The sequence below is a fragment of the Odontesthes bonariensis genome, chromosome 19 (genome assembly GCF_027942865.1).
Source record: "Odontesthes bonariensis isolate fOdoBon6 chromosome 19, fOdoBon6.hap1, whole genome shotgun sequence".
Classification (NCBI taxonomy): domain Eukaryota; kingdom Metazoa; phylum Chordata; class Actinopteri; order Atheriniformes; family Atherinopsidae; genus Odontesthes; species Odontesthes bonariensis.
The window spans coordinates 115,611-139,002 of record NC_134524.1 but is presented as its reverse complement, the minus strand read 5'-3'; the positions used below and the strand labels follow the sequence as shown (position 1 = coordinate 139,002).

At 44.7% G+C, this 23,392-nt stretch overlaps 1 protein-coding gene across 1 annotated transcript; it reads left to right on the top strand.

Moving 5' to 3' along the window:
- Positions 1-4,196: 4,196 nt before the first annotated feature.
- tsc22d4 (TSC22 domain family member 4) lies at positions 4,197-23,321 on the top strand. The gene is made up of 5 exons (XM_075451143.1): positions 4,197-4,529; positions 10,253-10,930; positions 11,715-11,848; positions 18,836-18,887; positions 19,030-23,321. Exons 2-5 carry the CDS (start codon positions 10,277-10,279, stop codon positions 19,174-19,176), a joined length of 987 nt encoding a protein of 328 aa, XP_075307258.1. The 5' UTR covers positions 4,197-4,529; positions 10,253-10,276; the 3' UTR covers positions 19,177-23,321.
- Positions 23,322-23,392: the final 71 nt, after the last annotated feature.

The following is a 23,392-nucleotide window of genomic DNA, read 5'->3' as shown; positions in this document are numbered from 1 at the left end:
CCAATTTCCCATCCTGGAAAACCTGGGAAATGGGAAAAAAAAAGTCAAATGACCTTTAAATTCTTACGTTATCCTGAGTGAATGTAAAGGTGTAAGTAGCTTAGTGCGCGATGTGACGCTACCAGCCAACTGAACCTCATCTTTTTCTCAGAGGTAAGATGGGGCAAGGCTGTTTATGGCTTTAAAGAAACAAATACTAAAATCTTAAACTCTAAAATGAACTAGAAGCCAGTGAAGAATTTTAACTTTAGCTTGGAGACGAAGCTGAAATAAGCTTCCTCTGACAACAGAGTCAATCTGAGCCCAGCTGTGCTGGCACGGAGGAGAATAAAATATATCCAGCCTTCTCATTATTCAGGTGTAAGAACATTTTCATAAAGCTTTATCTCATTCAGGCAGCTCAGCAAAGAGCTAGATGTCACACTTTTTCTGGGTTTAACGGGCAGGTACATCGGTACATCATCAGCGTAACGGTGAAGTGACAGCAGGACGAGGCCAAGAATGGAGCCTTGCTGTACAAAGTATCACCAACCATAACACAGAAGCGCTCAAACCTTGGAAAGGAAGGGTTCTAGAGGGCAGACGTGATGAAAAAGCATCACCAACCATAACAGAGAAGCTCTAAAACCTTGGAAAGGAAGGGTTCTAGAGGGCAGACGTGATGAAAAAGCATCACCAACCATAACAGAGAAGCTCTAAAACCTTGGAAAGGAAGGGTTCTAGAGGGCAGACGTGATGAAAAAGCATCACCAACCATAACACAGAAGCTCTCAAACCTTGGAAAGGAAGGGTTCTAGAGGGCAGACGTGATGAAAAAGCATCACCAACCATAACAGAGAAGCTCTAAAACCTTGGAAAGGAAGGGTTCTAGAGGGCAGACGTGATGAAAAAGCATCACCAACCATAACAGAGAAGCTCTAAAACCTTGGAAAGGAAGGGTTCTAGAGGGCAAACCAAGAACAACATCCAAAGGAAAGTTTGTGTGTTTGATCTGTCGCAGCAGCTCAATAAGAAAAGGTAGAGAAGCTAGCTTAAACTCCTCAAACACAGCTGGATGTGTGGGAGCAACCGGTCGGTTAGAACCAACGTTTGGTCTGAGCGATGTCACTTTATTAAGAAAGTAATGAAGAGTGATACACAGATTTAAAACTAGCCAAATAACATGCTGGGTGAGTGGCTGTTGAAGGAAACGATTGAAGACAGAAATTAATATTTTACATCTTTCACAACCTTTGGGTTTTTCATGAATGAAAATAACCAAACTCTCAGAATCCAATTTTATATGGATTAATGGATCCATACGTGGTCCACCAGAGAAGTTACCAAACCGTCATGATCTAAGCAATTCTACCATGGAGCCACAGCACCACCTAGAGGACCTGATGAGGAACCTCTGAGTTATAATCACCCTGTTCCTAAATGCCCCAGTAACCAAAAAACTTCATAACAAAGACGAATGAGCTGTGTGTTTCTTCCATTTTAATGCCTACAAAATGACATTCAGTTGAATTAAAATATGCACGTAATCACCAAACTCCGATCTGGTGCCGATTTGTTTTACTCACTTTAATTAGAAATAGCGTCATGGCAACAAACATTCTTTCAATTAGATCAGTGTTATGTTACACTTGTGTACGTGCTTATTTTAATACGTTATTGCCGTGCCTGTGTTATATGCATTTAACATACGGTTTAGGTTTAGGCCCTAAATGCATCTGTGATATGTTCAGAGAATATAAACCCAGCAGAGCTCTTAGATCCAAGGACTCAGGTCAGCTGGTCCAGTCCAGAGTCCAGACTAAACATGGAGAAGCAGCATTTAGCTGTTATGCTGCAAACAAGTGGAACAAACTGCCAGAGGAGATTAAACTTTCTCCAAATGGAGACATTTTTAAATCCAGGTTAAAAACATTTCTGTTCTCATGTGTCTATGCATGAAATCTGCACGATATCTTTGAACTTATCTGGACTGTTGCTGGTTTTTAATCATTTAAATGATTTTATTTGTTTCTCTTTATATTCTTTTAATCATTTAAATGATTTTATTTGTTTCTCTTTATATTCTTTTAATCATTTAAATTATTTTATTTGTTTCTCTTTATATTCTTTTAATCATTTAAATTATTTTATTTGTTTATCTTTATATTCTTTTAATCATTTAAATTATTTTATTTGTTTATCTTTATATTCTTTTAATCATTTAAATGATTTTATTTATTTATCTTTATATTCTTTTATGCATTTTTAATGCTTCTTCCACTCCCTGCAGCAACGCTTTTATTTTATGTGAAGCACTTTGAATTGTTTGTACATGAAATGTGCTATATAAATACATTTGATTTGGTTTGGTTTGATAATATCACCGCTATTAGAGGAGAGCAACACCCTGCTCTACAGATGGAAGATCTGATGATGACCCCATCTGCCTGCCAGCTAACCAGGACGGCAGAGCAGTCAGAGATGCAATAATCACTTTAGGGTTTAAGTCACCATCATCACCACAGCAGTCAAATAAAGACATAATACACATTTCATTTGGTCTTCTTTATTTCCTACAAATACAAGAGCTAGTTCAGTTAATGTTCTGATAGTTAACATAATTAACATAATTCACCTGTGACCATGCACCCACCTTTAACTTGTGCTCCAGTACTTCAGTTTCCACATCTGCCTCATCTGGCGGTCCAAGTAAAACATTTCTTTATCAGTTTTTTGTATTTTTTTCAGCAGGAGAATTCTGTAAACCTCTTTTACCGTCAACTGGAGATACATAAGGACGACATTTAATGATACAGTTGCACATGGATTCCACAGAATGAAGCTCTGGTGTTTACTGAACATCCGTCTCTCTGTGTCGGTCTCTGCAGGGGAAGCTGAGGGAAGCTGAGGGAAGCTGAGGGACCCTCCTGCTGCTGCCCAGCCATTACCTGTTAAAAAGATTTAGTGTAGGCCAAATGTCATATTCCACCAGAATGTTAAGAAATGGGAAGAAAACTATCAGTATAGATAGATAGATAGATAGATAGATAGATGGATAGATAGATAGATAGATAGATAGATAGATAGATAGATAGATAGATAGATGGATGGATGGATGGATGGATGGATGGATGGATGGATGGATGGATGGATGGATAGATAGATAGATAGATAGATAGATAGATGGATGGATGGATGGATGGATGGATGGATGGATGGATGGATGGATGGATGGATGGATGGATGGATAGATAGATAGATAGATAGATAGATAGATAGATAGATAGATAGATAGACAGACAGACAGACAGACAGGCAGACAGATAGATAGATAAATAGATGGATGGATGGATGGATGGATGGATGGATGGATAGATAGATAGATAGATGGATGGATGGATGGATGGATGGATGGATAGATAGATAGATAGATAGATAGATAGATAGATAGATAGATAGATAAATGGATGGATGGATGGATGGATGGATGGATGGATGGATGGATGGATGGATGGATGGATGGATGGATGGATGGACGGACGGACGGACGGACGGACGGACGGACGGACGGACGGACGGACAGACAGACAGACAGACAGACAGACAGACAGACAGACAGACAGATAGATAGATAGATAGATAGATAGATAGATAGATAGATAGATAGATAGATAGATAGATAGATAGATAAGTACTTTATTTATCCCAATTTGGGAAATTGTTGTGTTGCAGAAGCGTACAGTAAAAGATATGTAAACAATTAAAGTGAAAACAAGCAAATAGAATAGAATAAAATAAAATAAAAATAAAATAAAAATAGTGAATAAACATTAGGTTTATTCACTATTTTTATTGCGGTTTATTTTATTTTATTTCATTTATATAATGTATAATGAAGATGTTACCTCATTAGACCTTTCTGGATCCCCCTCTTCCTCATTGAAGATAATTGATGAGCCCTGAACTCTCTCTTCTTCTTCTTTCTTATTGCCTATATGTTGATATGAGCGCGTGTATGTTGAGAATTCGCGTTTTGTATTGATATGTAGATTGTTGTTGTTGTAACATTGTGGTTTTCAATAAAGAAAAGAAAAAATAAATAAAAAAGTTGGTGTTTTCTTCACGTGCACTAAATAGAATTTCTTCACGCGCAATAAATATCACTGCGCAGGCGCCTCCCGTCGTCGCCCGTGCACGCGCTTTGGTCCCGTCTCGCGCTGTTAACTCTCAGAGATCAGAGCCAGAGACAGGAAGCCAGAGGAGTTTCCTGCGCGAGCTCCGAGTCCGTGAAGCGGCGCGCGGGATGACAGATGGAGAAGAGGAGGAAGGAGTGACGGAGGAGGAGGAGAGCTGGAGCTTAACTCCGTAGAAGAACTTTCTCCAAACTTTTACCTCCTAAAACTCTGCCGCTGTCTGGCCGTGATGCGCATGCGCGATGCATGCTTTTTTTTCCCTCTCGAGCCTCACATAATGGACCGATTGTGTCGCCGGATTCTGCGGTGACGTCACTGATCGGGACCAACCGCAGCAAAATCCCTCCGCACGTGAAGGTAAGTGTTTACCGCGGTGACGTCACACACCGCCATGATTTACTTTTTTAAAATAACTTAGAACAATGAGTACAAAGTGCTTTTACTGTGTAAGTACTTTGTGCAGTCAGAGTACTGCAGTACTACTCAGTGTGGTGCAGCACTGTGGTATAATAGTATATAATAATATATAGCACTGGAGTATTCAGTGAGGGTAAAATCCCTGAACCTAACCTCTGATCAGCTGATTATCGCTCATCAGACAAACTGAACTTTGTGTAAACTTTATGAACAAAGTTATGTTGAACAAAGACCCTCAGACAGGAAGTGGATCACCACAGATAAATAATGTCAAACAGAGAGACTTTAAAATGGGCCTGTGATGTCATCAGTGTGATCTGAACCAATCACAAGGCAGCGCCTGCAGCTCGCCATTATCAGACGTGCGAGAACATGTTGTTGTGAACATGTTGTGAACATGTTGTGAACATGTAGCCTGCAGAACCTGAACTGTGTTGAGCAACAGGACGTGGAGTTAGGCAACCATCTGCAGAGAAACAGGAAGCACAGAAGAAGAGAGTCAGAAACAAGAAGCACAGAAGAAGAGAGTCAGAAACAGGAAGCACAGAAGAAGAGAGTCAGAAACAGGAAGCACAGAAGAAGAGAGTCAGAAACCAGTTAGCACAGAAGAAGAGAGTCAGAAACAGGAAGCACAGAAGAAGAGAGTCAGAAACAGGAAGCACAGAAGAAGAGAGTCAGAAACAGGAAGCACAGAAGAAGAGAGTCAGAAACAGGAAGCACAGAAGAAGAGAGTCAGAAACCAGTTAGCAGATGACACTACTGTTTTCTTAAAAAATGATAAGCAGGTTCCAACTGTAATTGAGAGAATTAAATCCTTTTCAGAGGCTTCAGGACTACTGCTTAATTTAAAAAAATGTGAACTTATAGCCATTCATGACGCTTCCCTAAAAGAAATATCTAGCATTCCAATTAAATCTGAAGTTAAATACTTGGGAGCTATTATAACCAAAAATCAAGAATCAACCTTAACTATTGAAAACAAGATTAAAGAAGGTAAATCCAAGCTCAACTCATGGCTCCAGCGAGACCTATCTATGTTAGGACGAATCTATTTATCAAAAATGGAAAGTTTGTCAAGATTAATCTATTCAACCTGCAACACTGCTGTCCCTTAATGAAAACTATTAACCAAATGAAGCTGAACTTTATCTGGAGGAACAGGCCGCACTACCTACGGAAGGGTCATACGGTCAAAGACATCAGATGGTGGTCTGAAAGTAACTGACTTTGAATGTCTTAACGGAACCCTTAAAATTAATTGGTTAAAATCCTGGATTAAAAATTCTCAATCATTTTGGTATTGTGTCCCAAATTATATATTTAACAAAATAGGTGGTCTAAAACTTGTACTTCTAGCTGATTTCAATATGCATAAACTGCCCATCAAACTGTGAGAGTTCCATAAACAAGTGTTACTTCACTGGAAGATGCTCTACGTACATAACTACTCACCGCACTCATCTATCATATGGAATAACAGATTCATTCTACATCGCAATAAATCCTTATTTTACAAAGATTGGATGGAGAAGAATATTTGGTCTATTATACACTTAATGGATCCTAATGGTTGCATGTTAAACTACGAACAATTTTCTGCAAAATATCAATTCTTTCCCCCAAAAGCTGAATTTACCAGATTATATAATCCTTACCAAAACAACTTACTAACCAGTTTAAAAATATAATAACATATCATCCCATATCCCCACAATTACCCCATCTGTCTATTAATGGAATATCATTCACTGACCCAAAATTCAATAATCACACAATTACAAGCTGTCTAAACGAAACTTTATTCCCTGGAAAAGAAATAAAAATAACATTCTTTGCAAATTTGGGGAAAAATCTATTGAAAGGTTAAGAACTCTTTATTTAAAGCTCCCCATACAACCCAAAGCTAAAGAAACACACTTTAAAATTTTAAATGCAATTTATCCCTCAAAAGAACTACTAAGAAATCGCTTTAATATTGGTGATAATAAATGCCCATTCTGTGAGAGTGATGTAGAAACCATAGACCATATCTTTTATGAATGCAACCAAACCAGAACATTTTGGAATTGCTTAGAAAAATGGATCAAATCAAAAATTTCACTTCCTGAATCTATCTCTAGAGATATGGTAACCTTTGGAGTGTTATTGGAAAACAAAACTATAGAACTCTGTTGTAACCTTATTTTCTGTTTGGCAAATTTTTTTATTCATAAACAAAGAGTGCTAAGATCATCCCCAGTCTTTAACATATTTTTATCTGAATTTCAATTATATTTAAAATCTCTGAAATGTATTGAATCATACGAAGTCCTGATGGAATTTTTGATTGAATTGCCCACCAATGTATGTCAATCCTAATATACGAATCCCCTTGCTGTACATTTTATTTCTTTATTTATTTTTTCTTATCAACAATACCTTAATCCCTCTTTGAAATACTATGCCTCTACTATGTTATCTACAAGTTATATTGTTGTAATTGCCTTACTTGTTTGTATTTTCTTGTTTGTGTTTACCTTGTTTAAATAAAGTTAAAAAAAAAAAAAGAAGAGAGTCAGACAGACAGGAAGCACAGAAGAAGAGAGTCAGACAGGCTGTGTTCGAAAACGCCTACTACATACTACATACTACATACTACATACTGCATACTGCATACTACATACTACATACTACATACTGCATACTACATACTACATACTGCATACTACATACTGCATACTGCATACTACATACTGCATACTACATACTGCATACTGCATACTACATACTGCATACTGCATACTGCATACTACATACTACATACTACATACTTCATACTACATACTGCATACTGCATACTACATACTGCATACTGCATACTGCATACTACATACTACATACTACATACTACATACTGCATACTACATACTGCATACTGCATACTACATACTACATACTACATACTGCATACTACATACTACATACTACATACTTCATACTACATACTGCATACTGCATACTACATACTGCATACTGCATACTGCATACTGCATACTACATACTACATACTGCATACTGCATACTGCATACTACATACTGCATACTGCATACTACATACTGCATACTACATACTGCATACTGCATACTACATACTGCATACTGCATACTGCATACTGCATACTACATACTGCATACTTCATACTACATACTACATACTACATACTACATACTACATACTACATACTGCATACTACATACTGCATACTACATACTACATACTACATACTGCATACTACATACTACATACTGCATACTACATACTGCATACTACATACTACATACTACATACTTCATACTACATACTGCATACTACATACTGCATACTACATACTACATACTACATACTACATACTACATACTACATACTACATGCTGCATACTACATACTGCATACTACATACTGCATACTACATACTTCATACTACATACTGCATACTACATACTACATACTACATACTACATACTTCATACTACATACTACATACTACATACTACATGCTGCATACTACATACTGCATACTACATACTACATACTACATACTGCATACTGCATACTGCATACTACATACTACATACTGCATACTGCATACTGCATACTGCATACTACATACTACATACTACATACTGCATACTGCATACTACATACTGCATACTGCATACTACATACTACATACTACATACTGCATACTACATACTGCATACTACATACTACATACTGCATACTGCATACTGCATACTACATACTGCATACTACATACTGCATACTGCATACTACATACTACATACTGCATACTACATACTGCATACTACATACTGCATACTGCATACTACATACTGCATACTGCATACTACATACTACATACTACATACTACATACTGCATACTCATCGATCAGACAGTATGCAGAGCGTTTACCCACAATGCATTTCGCTCCTGCCCGAGCCGAAATCAGCCGGCCTGAAGCTGATTTCTCTTAAGCTCTAAACTCTGTAAACTTTAGCAACATTTGAAACATTTTCAGGAGAGAAAGTAGTCGTTTAGATCCCCAACGTGTTGAAAACCTGACAAAATACCGGCTGTTTACAATTTTGTTCCCACGAATTCGGCGCTACTAAAGCTAGCCGCAGTGAGCAACGCACTTCCTGTTATTTTCACAAAATAAAATACCCGTTGCCTTTTATCATAGGGAAAGCCATTACCATACAATTGGTGCTTTTGTTTTGAAACAGGAAGTGAACCTACCCTCGTTGTAGCTAGCTTGAAACTGTGTTTTGGGGGCGGTCTGTGGCGTAGTGAGTTAAGCAGCCGCCCCATGTACAGAGTAGAGTATGGCAACCCGACCGAAGCCCGACGGGCCCGGTCGGAACCCGACGGGCCGGGCCGGACTCGGACAAAAAATTAGAATGTCTTATCGGACTTGGGTCGGGCTTGAAAGCAAGCAGACATGGTGAAAATGATAAACAGCCAGAGGACAGGTTTCAGTTCATTGCAAACGTCAGTTTTTGTGATAAATATAAATAATTGAATATGCATAAATGAAAATGTTGGTAGGCTATTCGTGCCTCATGCCGTGCAGCGTGCATCTGTGTGCATCTGTGGTCTGTGCATGCTCGGTGCGCACGCACGCATATCGAACATTTGAACAACTTTACATTAAACACGTGCGATCAGTGCAGCCGAGCTCAGTTGGCTGGAAGCGCTATGGAGGACATTAAAAGAAAAATAGCTTCTGGAGAACTGAAGAGTGCTTGTGCATTTGTTATGGTGCACCGCCATTAATGTGTATGTTTTATAATGGATTATGGTGCGCTGTCACCAATGTGTATTTACTGATTAGGGTGCGCCGTCTTGCGTTGGTCACTGGTCTCGGGCTTCCGGTGGGAAGCGGGAATATTTTAATTAATCTTGGGCTCGGGTCGGATTTGAGAACTTTTCTGTTGGTTGAGGGCCGGGCTCGGACAGAAAAATCCGGCCCGAGCCAGGCTCTAGTACAGAGGCTACAGTCCTCGCTGCAGCGGGCCCCGGTTCGACTCCCGCACCGAGCGGCCCTGTGCTGCGTGTCTTTCCCCTCTCTCTGCCCCCTGCTTCCTGTCTCTCTCAAACTGTCCTAACATTAAAGGCATAAAAAGCCCCCCCCAAAAAAAAGAAACTGCCATTTTGACAGGAAGTGACGATCGGCGACGTCACGTGACGTTGCATCTTGGGTAGTTTGTGTATGAGTAGTAACCTCATGATGCATACCCAACATTTTGGAGAATCTAGTATGCATCCGGGAACTTAAAAAAAGTTAAAGTTAGTATGAGTATTTGGAGTAGTAGGCGGTTTCAAACACAGCCACAGACAGGAGTTTGTTCTCAGGCCTTTTGGGGATGTTGCTGTGCAAACTGTTATTTGAGGACCGTGACTGTTTGAGGACAAACATCAGCTGGGGCTGTAAATGTCAGTCACACCTGAGCTCAGGTGGGTCAGCAGGTACAACAACGGGTCCTCACCTCGCTGACACCACACCTGAGATTCCTGCTGCGCTTCATTTACAGCTGTTTTAGTTTGCAGCTGTTTTAGTTTGCAGTTTCAGTCACCACGTAAAGTGCGTTAACCATCTTTTTCTTTCTCTTCTGTTTCAGTGAAGCTGCTCTCTCCCTGTGAAAATGAGTGGGGGTAAGAAGAGGAGTGGCTTTCAGATCACCAGCGTCACCTCGGATTTAAACAAAAGTCCCACCGGCCAATCGCCTTCCATCGCTGTTTGGACCAGCCAATCAGAAGCCCCCTCCCTCAGCCCTCAGGGAAGCTCCTCCCAGCCGACCACACCTTTTCAGAAGAGGAAACATGTCTGCCCTGAGGCTCTCGGGCTCGGAGCCGGCTGCTCCTCCAGGTTCAGGGTGGTGAGGCTGCCTGGGGGGGGCGCTGGTGGGCGTGGGGAGTCCTATCAGCGTGGACGATGGACCTGTTTGGAGTTCATGGAGCAACAGCAAGGGGTGGGGCTCAGACGGGTGATGAACAGCATGAGACATGCACACTCACTAGAGTCCCTGGAGATGATTGGCCAGGACAGAGAGGGAGGCGGGGTCCACTCCCAGGACAACGCCCACCTATTGGTTTACCCACTGAGAGACATGGAGGTTATGGGGCTTGTTCCCCGTAGTGGGCCGCCCTCACCAACGCATCATGAGCCAATCAATATCCAGCTCCCTGAAAGGAGGGAGCCAGTCAGAGCACAAGGTTTAGACTCCGCTCCTCCACCTCCTTCACCCCGCCTACGAAACCTGCCGCCGTTACAGCTGGACGTAGATGCAACAGGACGAGTAGGACCGACACTCAAGCTAACACACACAAACGCATGCTAAAGCTAACACGCACAAACGCATTCCAAAGCTAACACACACAAACGCATGCTAAAGCTAACACACACAAACGCATGCTAAAGTTAACATGCACAAATGTACACCAAAGCTAACACACACAAACGCATGCTAAAGCTAACATGCACAAATGTACACCAAAGCTAACACGCACAAACATACGATAAAATAATACACATAAACACATTAAAGCTAACCTTCACAAACACGCTAAATCTAATCTTCACAAACAAGCTAAAGCTAACCTTCACAAACACGCTAAAGCTAACTTCACAAACAAGCTAAACCTAACCTTCACAAACAAGCTGAAGCTAACCTTCACAAACAAGCTAAAGCTAAACTTCACAAACACGCTAAAGCTAACCTTCAAAAACAAGCTAAAGCTAACCTTCACAAACACGCTAAAGTTAACACGCAGGAACACACGCCTAAACTGTTACGCACAAACACATTAAAGCTAACATGCGCCTCCACACATTAACACTGACACACACTTTTTTTTTTTTTTTTCAAGAAATTGTATACAATGTCAGAGGAAAAGTAACATGAAAAATCCCCTCCCCCCACCCAAAATAAACAGCAAAGCTGACTGTAGAACTGTGATATGACACACATATTTCTATCAGAGGAACTGTTCTGATGTCAGAATGTTTAATTCAAGTTTAACATGTCTGCTGGTTTGATTGTTTCCTCACCTGTCTGACTCGTGATAAACTCTGTGTTTCAGTCTATCCTGAGGCTGGCCCAGTCTGTGCCCTGCTCCCCCGTCTCTGGACTGAACCATCCCACTTTGACCCCCATCCAGACGCCCTCAGCCTTCAGTCTGGACCAAGCTATGTTTATCCTGCCGGAGGACGCCAGGTAACTTTGTCATCTACCTACATTATATGGCAAAAAGTAATTGTTCCCCCTTCAGTCCTTACCTGTGTTCCCCCCTTCAGTCCTTACCTGTGTTCCCCCTTCAGTCCTTACCTGTGTTCCCCCTTCAGTCCTTACCTGTGTTCCCCCTTCAGTCCTTACCTGTGTTCCCCCTTCAGTCCTTACCTGTGTTCCCCCTTCAGTCCTTACCTATGTTCCCCCTTCAGTCCTTACCTGTGTTTCCCCTTCAGTCCTTACCTGTGTTCCCCCTTCAGTCCTTACCTATGTTCCCCCTTCAGTCCTTACCTGTGTTTCCCCTTCAGTCCTTACCTATGTTCCCCCTTCAGTCCTTACCTGTGTTCCCCCTTCAGTCCTTACCTGTGTTCCCCCTTCAGTCCTTACCTGTGTTCCCCCCTTCAGTCCCTATCTGTGTCCCCCCTTCAGTCCCTACCTGTGTTCCCCCTTCAGTCCTTACCTGTGTTCCACCTTCAGTCCTTACCTGTGTTCCCTCCTTCAGTCCTTACCTTTGTTCCCCCCTTCAGTCATTACCTGTGTTCCCCCCTTCAGTCTTTACCTGTGTTCCCCCTTCAGTCCTTACCTGTGTTCCCCCTTCAGTCCTTACCTGTGTTCCCCCTTCAGTCCTTACCTGTGTTCCCCCTTCAGTCCTTACCTGTGTTTCCCCCTTCAGTGCTTACCTGTGTTTCCCCTTCAGTCCTTACCTTTGTTCCCCCCTTCAGTCCTTACCTGTGTTCCCCCTTCAGTCCTTACCTGTGTTTCCCCTTCAGTCCTTACCTGTGTTCCCCCTTCAGTCCTTACCTGTGTTCCCTCTTCAGTCCCTACCTGTGTTCCCCCCTTCAGTCCTTACCTGTGTTCCCCCCTTCAGTCCTTACCTGTGTTCCCCCTTCAGTCCTTACCTGTGTTCCCCCTTCAGTCCTTACCTGTGTTCCCCCCTTCAGTCCTTACCTGTGTTCCCCCCTTCAGTCCTTACCTGTGTTCCCCCTTCAGTCCTTACCTGTGTTCCCCCTTCAGTCCTTACCTGTGTTCCCCCCTTCAGTCCTTACCTGTGTTCCCCCTTCAGTCCTTACCTGTGTTCCCCCTTCAGTCCTTACCTGTGTTCCCCCTTCAGTCCTTACCTGTGGTTCCCCTTTAGACCTTACCTGTGTTCCCCCTTCAGTCCTTACCTGTGTTCCCCCTTCAGTCCTTACCTGTGTTCCCCCTTCAGTCCTTACCTGTGTTCCCCCTTCAGTCCTTACCTGTGTTCCCCCCTTCAGTCTTTACCTGTGTTCCCCCCTTCAGTCCTTACCTGTGTTCCCCCTTCAGTCCTTACCTGTGTTCCCCCTTCAGTCCTTACCTGTGTTCCCCCCTTCAGTCCTTACCTGTGTTCCCCCTTCAGTCCTTACCTGTGTTCCCCCTTCAGTCCTTACCTGTGTTCCCCCTTCAGTCCTTACCTGTGTTCCCCCCTTATGTCCTTACCTGTGTTCCCCCCTTCAGTCCTTACCTGTGTTCCCTCTTCAGTCCTTACCTGTGTCCCCCCTTCAGTCCTTACCTGTGTTCCCCCTTCAGTCCTTACCTGTGGTTCCCCTTTAGACCTTACCTCTGTTCCCCCTTCAGTCCTTACCTGTGTTCCCCCCTTCAGTCCTTACCTGTGTTCCCCCTTCAGTCCTTACCTGTGTTTCCCCTTCAGACCTTACCTGTGTTCCCCCTTCAGTCCTTACCTGTGTTCCCCCTTCAGTCCTTACCTGTGTTCCTCCTTCAGTCCTTACCTGTGTTCCCCCCTTCAGTCATTACCTGTGTTCCCCCCTTCAGTCTTTACCTGTGTTCCCCCTTCAGTCCTTACCTGTGTTCCTCCTTCAGTCCTTACCTGTGTTCCCCCCTTCAGTCATTACCTGTGTTCCCCCCTTCAGTCTTTACCTGTGTTCCCCCTTCAGTCCTTACCTGTGTTCCTCCTTCAGTCCTTACCTGTGTTCCCCCCTTCAGTCATTACCTGTGTTTCCCCTTCAGTCCTTACCTGTGTTCCCCCCTTCAGTCTTTACCTGTGTTCCCCCTTCAGTCCTTACCTGTGTTCCTCCTTCAGTCCTTACCTGTGTTCCCCCCTTCAGTCATTACCTGTGTTCCCCCCTTCAGTCTTTACCTGTGTTCCCCCTTCAGTCCTTACCTGTGTTCCCCCTTCAGTCCTTACCTGTTTTCCCCCTTCAGTCCTTACCTGTGTTCCCCCTTCAGTCCTTACCTGTGTTTCCCCCTTCAGTGCTTACCTGTGTTTCCCCTTCAGTCCTTACCTTTGTTCCCCCCTTCAGTCCTTACCTGTGTTCCCCCTTCAGTCCTTACCTGTGTTTCCCCTTCAGTCCTTACTTGTGTTCCCCCCTTCAGTCCTTACCTGTGTTCCCCCCTTCAGTCCTTACCTGTGTTCCCCCCTTCAGTCCTTACCTGTGTTTCCCCTTCAGTCCTTACCTGTGTTCCCCCTTCAGTCCTTACCTGTGTTCCCTCTTCAGTCCCTACCTGTGTTCCCCCCTTCAGTCCTTACCTGTGTTCCCCCTTCAGTCCTTACCTGTGTTCCCCCCTTATGTCCTTACCTGTGTTCCCCCTTCAGTCCTTACCTGTGTTCCCCCTTCAGTCCTTACCTGTGTTCCCCCCTTATGTCCTTACCTGTGTTCCCCCCTTCAGTCCTTACCTGTGTTCCCTCTTCAGTCCTTACCTGTGTCCCCCCTTCAGTCCTTACCTCTGTTCCCCCTTCAGTCCTTACCTGTGTTCCCCCCTTCAGTCCTTACCTGTGTTCCCCCTTCAGTCCTTACCTGTGTTTCCCCTTCAGACCTTACCTGTGTTCCCCCTTCAGTCCTTACCTGTGTTCCCCCTTCAGTCCTTACCTTTGTTCCCCCCTTATGTCCTTACCTGTGTTTCCCCTTCAGTCCTTACCTGTGTTCCTCCTTCAGTCCTTACCTGTGTTCCCCCTTCAGTCCTTACCTGTGTTCCCCCTTCAGTCCTTACCTGTGTTCCTCCTTCAGTCCTTACCTGTGTTCCCCCTTCAGTCCTTACCTGTGTTCCCCCTTCAGTCCTTACCTGTGTTCCCCCTTCAGTCCTTAACTGTGTCCCCCCTTCAGCCCTTACCTGTGTTCCCCCTTCAGTCCTTACCTGTGTTCCCCCTTCAGTCCTTACCTGTGTTCCCCCTTCAGTCCTTACCTGTGTTCCTCCTTCAGTCCTTACCTGTGTTCCCCCTTCAGTCCTTACCTGTGTTCCCCCTTCAGTCCTTACCTGTGTTCCCCCTTCAGTCCTTAACTGTGTTCCCCCTTCAGTCCTTACCTGTGTCCCCCCTTCAGTCCTTAACTGTGTTCCCCCTTCAGACCTTAAGGCTGAGTTATACTTCTTTTTACTGCCCTTGCGCTTTCTTCTTGCGTTTATGTAAATGGCTCGAGACGTTTATACTTCATTTAGCTTTGCCGGCGCTTGCGTGTGCTGCATGGCGATTCACCGCCAGGACAGTAGGTGGAGTAGCGGGTTTTTTCAATGACAAGCCTACTATGATGAAAGGAAATTCACCGCCAGGACCTCTTCGAGTGATTCATGCTTCTTCTTCTTGTAAACAGCCGGTATTTTGTCAGATTTTCAACACCTTGGCGGTCTAAACGACTACTTTCTCGCCTGAAAATGTTTCAAATGTTGCTAAAGTTCTATATTTACAGAGTTTATAGCTTAAGGGAAATCAGCTTTTCAGGCCGGCTGATTTCGGCTCGAACAGGAGTGAAGTGCACTGTGTGTAAATGCTCTGCATACTGTCTGATCGATGAGTATGCCGTTTTCAAGTAGTAGGCTTGCGTCTTTTCTTGCGTAAAGTTTAGAAAAATGAGGTGACACACGCAAGCTCGCAATGGGGGGCTTGCAACCGCGCAAGGGCTTGCGTTTCTCCTTGCGTCTTGCTTTGCGTCTTGCGTTACCGACTATAAACCAGGCTTTACCTGTGTTCCCCCTTCAGACCTTACCTGTGTTCCCCCTTCAGTCCTTACCTGTGTTCCTCCCTTCAGCCCTTACCTGTGTTCCCCCTTCAGTCCTTACCTGTGTTCCCCCTTCAGTCCTTACCTGTGTTCCTCCTTCAGTCCTTACCTGTGTTCCCCCTTCAGTCCTTACATGTGTTCCCCCCTTCAGTCCTTACCTGTGTTCCCCCTTCAGTCCTTAACTGTGTTCCCCCTTCAGTCCTTACCTGTGTCCCCCCTTCAGTCCTTACCTGTGTCCCCCCTTCAGTCCTTACCTGTGTTCCTCCTTCAGTCCTTACCTGTGTCCCCCCTTCAGTCCTTACCTGTGTTCCTCCTTCAGTCCTTACCTGTGTCCCCCCTTCAGTCCTTACCTGTGTCCCCCCTTCAGTCCTTACCCCCTTCAGGGTCTTCCTGTGTGTAAATGTTTGTAACTGTGGACGAAGGTGAAGCCGGTGTCCCAGAACAGATCCGACCATTTTCTCTGCTCTCTAACCCCTCCTTGAATGACAGCTGAACAAAGTGCCTCAGTTCTTCAGTCTGACTGAATCAATGAGCCTCTGTCTCTTAGTGGGTGGGAGCAGAATGTTCTGCAGCGCTCCTATTGGCTTACACACTGAGTGGGTGGGAGCAGAATGCTCTGCAGCGCTCCTATTGGCTTACACACTGAGTGGGTGGGAGCTGGAATTGGGCACCAGCCCATTAGAAAGCAGAGATTAAGAGTGTTGAAGACGTGTCCACAGGAGGACCTTATGTCTCGGAGACACAGTTTCAGTTTGATGTCTGGACAACCTGACGGCCGGTCTTGATTTGACTGGAGCCAGAAGCAGCCACACAGTTGGGTTGTTGGGGAGGGGGGGGCGATATTTTAAAGGAGTAGAAGAGGAGATGTGGACATAAACGTAGAAGAAGAATAAGGACGTTACCGGGGGGACGATATTTTAAAGGAGTAGAAGAAGAGATGTGGACACAAACGTAGAAGAAGAAGAAGAATAAGGACGTTACCGGGGACGACACAGGATCTGGATCTGAAAGATTCTGGAAACTGTAACCAGAGAGGCATCACCTGTGGTTTTCTGATTGGAATAAGACTGCTGATGATGAAGTGCGATTGATCAGTATGCTCTTGCTTTTTGTAGCTGAGCTCTGATTGGACAGACCTGCGTGACAGAGGGATGTGATTGGCCGAAGAAGTTTAACATGAAGAAAAACCTCACAGGGCAACAGGAGACCTCTTCTCCGGTCTCTGCCCCTCGGCCTCAGCGGCGTCCTCCTTCCACCCCACCCCTCCCTCTCAGGATTCTGAAGCTTGTTGCTAAGCAACCAGAGACACCTGTTGTTTTGCGGGATCAGAGAAAGTTCAAAGGTCGCAGCACAGCTGTCAGGGAGTCCTGGCCAGGTGCCATGACAACAACCCTTGACTTCATACCAGTGTCGTCTTGTAAGTGTCTGATATCCCTCTCCAGAGATCAGCCAGTAACTGATGCCCCCCAGAGACCCATCCACCAACCACATCCTGGCACCATCCCATCAGCAGTAACCGATGCCCACCAACCACACCCTGGCACCATCCCATCAGCAGTAACCGATGCCCCCCACAGACCCACCCACCAACCACATCCTGGCACCATCCCATCAGCAGTAACCGATGCCCCCCACAGACCCACCCACCAACCACACCCTGGCACCATCCCATCAGCAGTAACCGATGCCCCCCACAGACCCACCCACCAACCACATCCTGGCACCATCCCATCAGCAGTAACCGATGCCCCCCACAGACCCACCCACCAACCACATCCTGGCACCATCCCATCAGCAGTAACCGATGCCCACCAACCACACCCTGGCACCATCCCATCAGCAGTAACCGATGCCCCCCACAGACCCACCCACCAACCACACCCTGGCACCATCCCATCAGCCCTGCCCCCTTCTGGGGCCCAGAACCCTGCCACCTCTCCCCTTTACTGGGCAGCCCCTGCCAGAGCTCCGCTTTCTGGTTGGGGTTCCATTGCTACCATGAAGTCCCTGCTTCTGACCTGCCAAAGGTAACCGTGGCAACTAGATCCAACCAAAAGGTGGACGGATATGATCGGGTTTTGTTGATCATTTATCATTCAAGACAGAGACGGTTTATCTTGACTGTTTTATGCCTGACTCTCACCTGTCTGACTCTCACCTGTCTGACTCTCACCTGTCTGACTCTCACCTGTCTGTCTCTCACCTGTCTGACTCTCACCTGTCTGACTCTCACCTGTCTGTCTCTCACCTGTCTGTCTCTCACCTGTCTGACTCTCACCTGTCTGACTCTCACCTGTCTGTCTCTCACCTGTCTGACTCTCACCTGTCTGTCTCTCACCCGTCTGTCTCTCACCTGTCTGACTCTCACCTGTCTGTCTCTCACCTGTCTGACTCTCACCTGTCTGTCTCTCACCCGTCTGTCTCTCACCTGTCTGACTCTCACCTGTCTGACTCTCACCTGTCTGTCTCTCACCTGTCTGACTCTCATCAGTCTGTCTCTCACCTGTCTGTCTCTCACCTGTCTGACTCTCACCTGTCTGTCTCTCACCTGTCTGACTCTCACCTGTCTGTCTCTCACCTGTCTGACTCTCACCTGTCTGTCTCTCACCCGTCTGTCTCTCACCCGTCTGTCTCTCACCTGTCTGACTCTCACCTGTCTGACTCTCACCAGTCTGTCTCTCACCTGTCTGTCTCTCACCTGTCTGACTCTCACCTGTCTGTCTCTCACCTGTCTGACTCTCACCTGTCTGTCTCTCACCTGTCTGACTCTCATCAGTCTGTCTCTCACCTGTCTGTCTCTCACCTGTCTGACTCTCACCTGTCTGTCTCTCACCTGTCTGACTCTCACCTGTCTGTCTCTCACCTGTCTGACTCTCACCAGTCTGTCTCTCACCTGTCTGACTCTCACCTGTCTGTCTCTCACCTGTCTGACTCTCACCTGTCTATCTTTCACCTGTCTGTCTCTCACCTGTCTGACTCTCACCTGTCTGACTCTGTGTCTCTCCAGTGTTTCCAGTAACAGTCTTCTGGCCATCGACAGTAAGATAGAGCAGGCCATGGTGAGTCTGACTGTTTGCACATAATTTCAAAGCTTTGTTACCTTCCACAGTGTCTGATGTTTTATTGAGAATTCAAACTTTCAATAACTGGAACTATCCTTTGACAGTTGTTAATAAATTGTCCCCACCTGTCTACCTTCAGGACCTGGTGAAGAGTCACCTGATGCTGGCAGTGAGGGAGGAGGTGGTGCTTCTGAGGGAACAAATCAGAGAACTGCAGGAGAGGAACCAGCAGCTGGAGAAGGAGAACCACGTACTGAGAGGGCTGACGCACAACGTCACAACATGACATTCTACGGCTACACGCTCAACGGTTACACGCTCAATGGTTACATGCCAAATGGCTACATGACATGACTCTCAATGGCTACACGCTCAATGGTTACACTCCCAACGACTATACAAAACAACGCTTAATGGCTAAACGCTCAATGGCTACACGCTCAATGGCTACACACCCAACGGCTACACGCTCAACCACTGTACGACACGACGCTCAATGGTTACACGCTCAATGGCTACACGCACAATGGCTACACGCTCAATGGTTACACGCTCAATGGCTACACACCCAACGGCTACACGCTCAACCACTGTACGACACGACGCTCAATGGTTACACGCACAATGGCTAAACGCTCAATGGCTAAACGCTCAATGGCTAAACGCTCAATGGCTACACGCTCAATGGCTACACACCCAACGGCTACACGCTCAACCACTGTACGACACGACGCTCAATGGTTACACGCTCAATGGCTACACGCACAATGGCTACACGCTCAATGGTTACACGCTCAATGGCTACACGCTCAATGGCTACACGCTCAATGGCTACACCCCCAACGACTATACGACACGACGTCAGAAGCCTTAAAAGAAGCCAGAGGGACAGCTAAGTCATCAGTGCTCATCCTGCTCAACCTATCGGCTGTGTTTGACACAGTCAACCACAGAATCCTTCCATCACAGGGAGAGCACACTCCTGCTATGAATCGTACCTCACTGGTCAGTCATTCAAAGTATCCTGGCTTGGTCACACTTCTGCAGCGCACCACCTCGCCACAGGTGTCCCCCAAGGCTCAGTACTGGGACCTCTTCTCTTTGCCATATACACCACCTCACTGGGCCAGATAATCCCATCACATGGCTTCTCATACCAAAGTTATGCTGACGATACCCAGCTCTGTCTGTCATTCCCACCTGACGACCACACGGTCTCAGCACCAATCTCAGACTGTCTGACATATCGACATGGATGAAAGCCCATCACCTCCAACTTAACCTCTCTAAAACTGAACTTCTCTAAAACCGAACTGGTCGTCTTTACAGCCAAACCAACACTGGAAAAAATCTAAATCTTACCAAGTATATTTTTTTCATTGAATATCTCATTACACTTAATATAAGTCACAACTGCCTAACAAGTACTATTTCAGAAAGATGGAGGGACTTGTTTTAATACAATACATCTTGAATATCTTATTAAGTGAAAAAGTCTTGAAAACATCTTGTTTTGAGTCATATTTCACAGGAAACAAGCTTTTTTTTTTACATTTGAAGAAGTTTTTAAACTAATTTCAAGATCACTTTTAACTCAAAAGTCCTAAATATCACATTTTGTTTCAAGAAATCTTGACAAGCCGATTTTCACTAGTTCTATTGGCAGATTTTTTTGCTTATTTCAAGCAAAAACGTCTTGTATATGTTCTTTTTTTACTTATTTTTGGAGGGGCATTTTTTCCAGTGAACCATACACCACAGCATCTGCATCCAAACTGATGCAGCTACCATCAAAGGTAGCTAGAAACTTGGGTGTCATGATTGATGACCAACCAACCTTTAAAGATCATGTTGCCTCTGCATGTTGTTCCTTCTAAGCTGCTCGCACATTCTCAGCGCACAAGAAAATCTATACAGCGCATAAAATCAAATTCACCATAAACGTATTAATTAATATCTAATATTAGACCTAATCTAATTAATTAGGCCAATAATGTGTTTTTCTGTACCATTTTTCAATGTAACGCAGTGAGTGACAGGTTTTCAGCCAATGATACGGTTTATTTATGCTATGCAGCCAATCAGAGCATTGATAGTGCTTTCATGTGTGCCCTGCCCATAGGCGCCGTGCAGGTTAGCTAGCTAACAACAGTGCAGGTTAGTTAGCTAAGAACAGTGCGGTGGAAGTTAAGAGTTAAGGCAGCGCCACATCCACTCACCAAGCCAAAGTAAAACAGAAATGCGGTTCTTTTAGGATGGAATGACTGTGTGAGTATGTGCAAATAGAAGAACAAGCAGTGAAACTGGGTGAGATATTTTCTTTTTCGAGTGAGAAAGGTCGACTCTGCAAAACATGCAGCGAAGCCAAAGCACCAAGTGAGCTTTAGGCGGGAAAAATGTGCACTGAATGGAAGTTGGACTACCTCAAGAGGAGGAGACTCAAGATGGGACCGGGGATTGGTACATTATCGGCAAAAAGGCCGAGAGAAAAGGAACAAGCTCTCACACAAAACAAAATCTGACCCCCGAGCGAGTTAAAGTTGTCATTGACAATATTTTACTTGCCAACAAAATGAACGCATCAATGCTGTCAGTTCAAGAAATCCACAATCACAAGGCAAAGTATGTAAGAATACCAGAAAGCTGGCTAAGCAAAAACTATGCCTCTGAATTTGTGAACTCAATCACTGAGACTATGTGCGGTGTTAAAATGCACCCCGGCATCCCCTGATGGTACATATCAGTACACATATTGCTAGTCACATATATTAAATACAGGGATAAAACTGTGTTTGGCATCGCCCAGCTGACAGCAGGCACTGCTCAGGATACTGTGCAGGCAATAACTCAGTTTTACTCCAAACATGGACCGGACATGCAGAGAATTGTGACGCTGACCTCCGATGGCGCCTCAGTTATGCTAGGAAAACAAAACAGAGTCGTTAAAGCGCCAAATCCGCTTGTGTTAAAAGTAAACTAATGAAAACTGCTGCTGTGATTTGATTCTTTTAATAAGCCATGTAACTCGCTATGATCCAAAGTTTTGAACAGGTGTGATACAGGTGTGTGGCCACAGCGTGCACACATCCTCAGTGTGCTCGGGGAGCTCGTTTGTATGCCCAGAAACATGAAACATCAGAGGGAACATCCTACCTAACCCAACACCCCACCCTGCTCCCGGTGCAGGCCGTGCTCATATCCGACTCGGGACAATCCAGACTCTTTCCATGTGTCGTTCCACGATGGTGGAATGACCCACTGAGCGCTACCAGAACTGTCTTATCTTCAAGAAACTCTGGCAGACACAGCTGTTCAGAGAGCATCTCCTACCCTGCACTAACCCTATACTTCCCTCTATGCACTCTATGGCTGTGTTCGAAACCGCTTACTACATACTACATACTACATACTGCATACTACATACTGCATACTGTATACTGCATACTACATACTGCATACTGCATACTGTATACTGCATACTACATACTGCATACTACATACTGCATACTACATACTCATCGATCAGACAGTATGCAGAGCGTTTACCCACAATGCATTTCGCTCCTGTCGGAGCCGAAATCAGCCGGCCTGAAGCTGATTTCTCTTAAGCTCTAAACTCAGTAAACTTTAGCAACATTTGAAACATTTTCAGGAGAGAAAGTAGTCGTTTAGATCCCCAACGTGTTGAAAATCTGACAAAATACCGGCTATTTACAATTTTGTTCCCACGAATTTGGCGCTACTAAAGCTAGCCGCAGTGAGCTAACGCACTTCCTGTTATTTTCACAAAATAAAATACCCGTTGCCTTTTATCATAGGGAAAGCCATTACCATACAATTGGTGCTTTTGTTTTGAAAACAGGAAGTGAACCTACCCTCGTTGTAGCTAGCTTGAAACTGTGTTTTGACAGGAAATGACGATCTGCGACTTCACGTTACGTTGCATCTTGGGTAGTTTGAGTATGATTAGTAACCTCATGATGCATACCCAACATTTCAGAGAATCTAGTATGCATCCGGGAACTTAAAAAAGTTAAAGTCAGTAGGAGTAGTGGGAGTAGTATGAGAAGTATGCAGTTTCGAACACAGCCTATCTCTACCCTGGTTTCCTTCTTTGTAGCTTATTGTTAGCTTTGATGCTAGCTGCATTGTTATACCCTCATTTGTAAGTCGCTTTGGATAAAAGCTTCTGCCAAACGCATAAACGGCTACACGACATGACGCTCTGGGCTACAAACTCAATGGCTACACATGACACTGAACATCTACACAACATCTGCACAATGTGTACACGCCATAAGAGGTAACTCACCTGACTTCCACCTGAGACGGTTGTCATAGTTTTGGACTTGACAAAAAGAAAAAGACAATTTCCTGCGGCTGTGATGATGGTGAAGATGAAATGTAATAAATTAATGATGTCTAACTACACAGCAGACTCCGTTTGTTTGTTTTGGGTTCCACTATCAAACACACACACACTACTTTATGTCACTTATTAG

Excerpts from the sequence above, each read along its gene's own strand:
- tsc22d4 (XM_075451143.1), top strand. The coding sequence starts at position 10,277 with ATGAGTGGGGGTAAGAAGAGGAGTGGCTTTCAGATCACCAGCGTCACC. Across the intron at positions 10,931-11,714 it reads ACGTAGATGCAACAGGACGA|TCTATCCTGAGGCTGGCCCA; the intron begins GTAGGACCGACA and ends TCTGTGTTTCAG. Across the intron at positions 18,888-19,029 it reads GTAAGATAGAGCAGGCCATG|GACCTGGTGAAGAGTCACCT; the intron begins GTGAGTCTGACT and ends GTCTACCTTCAG.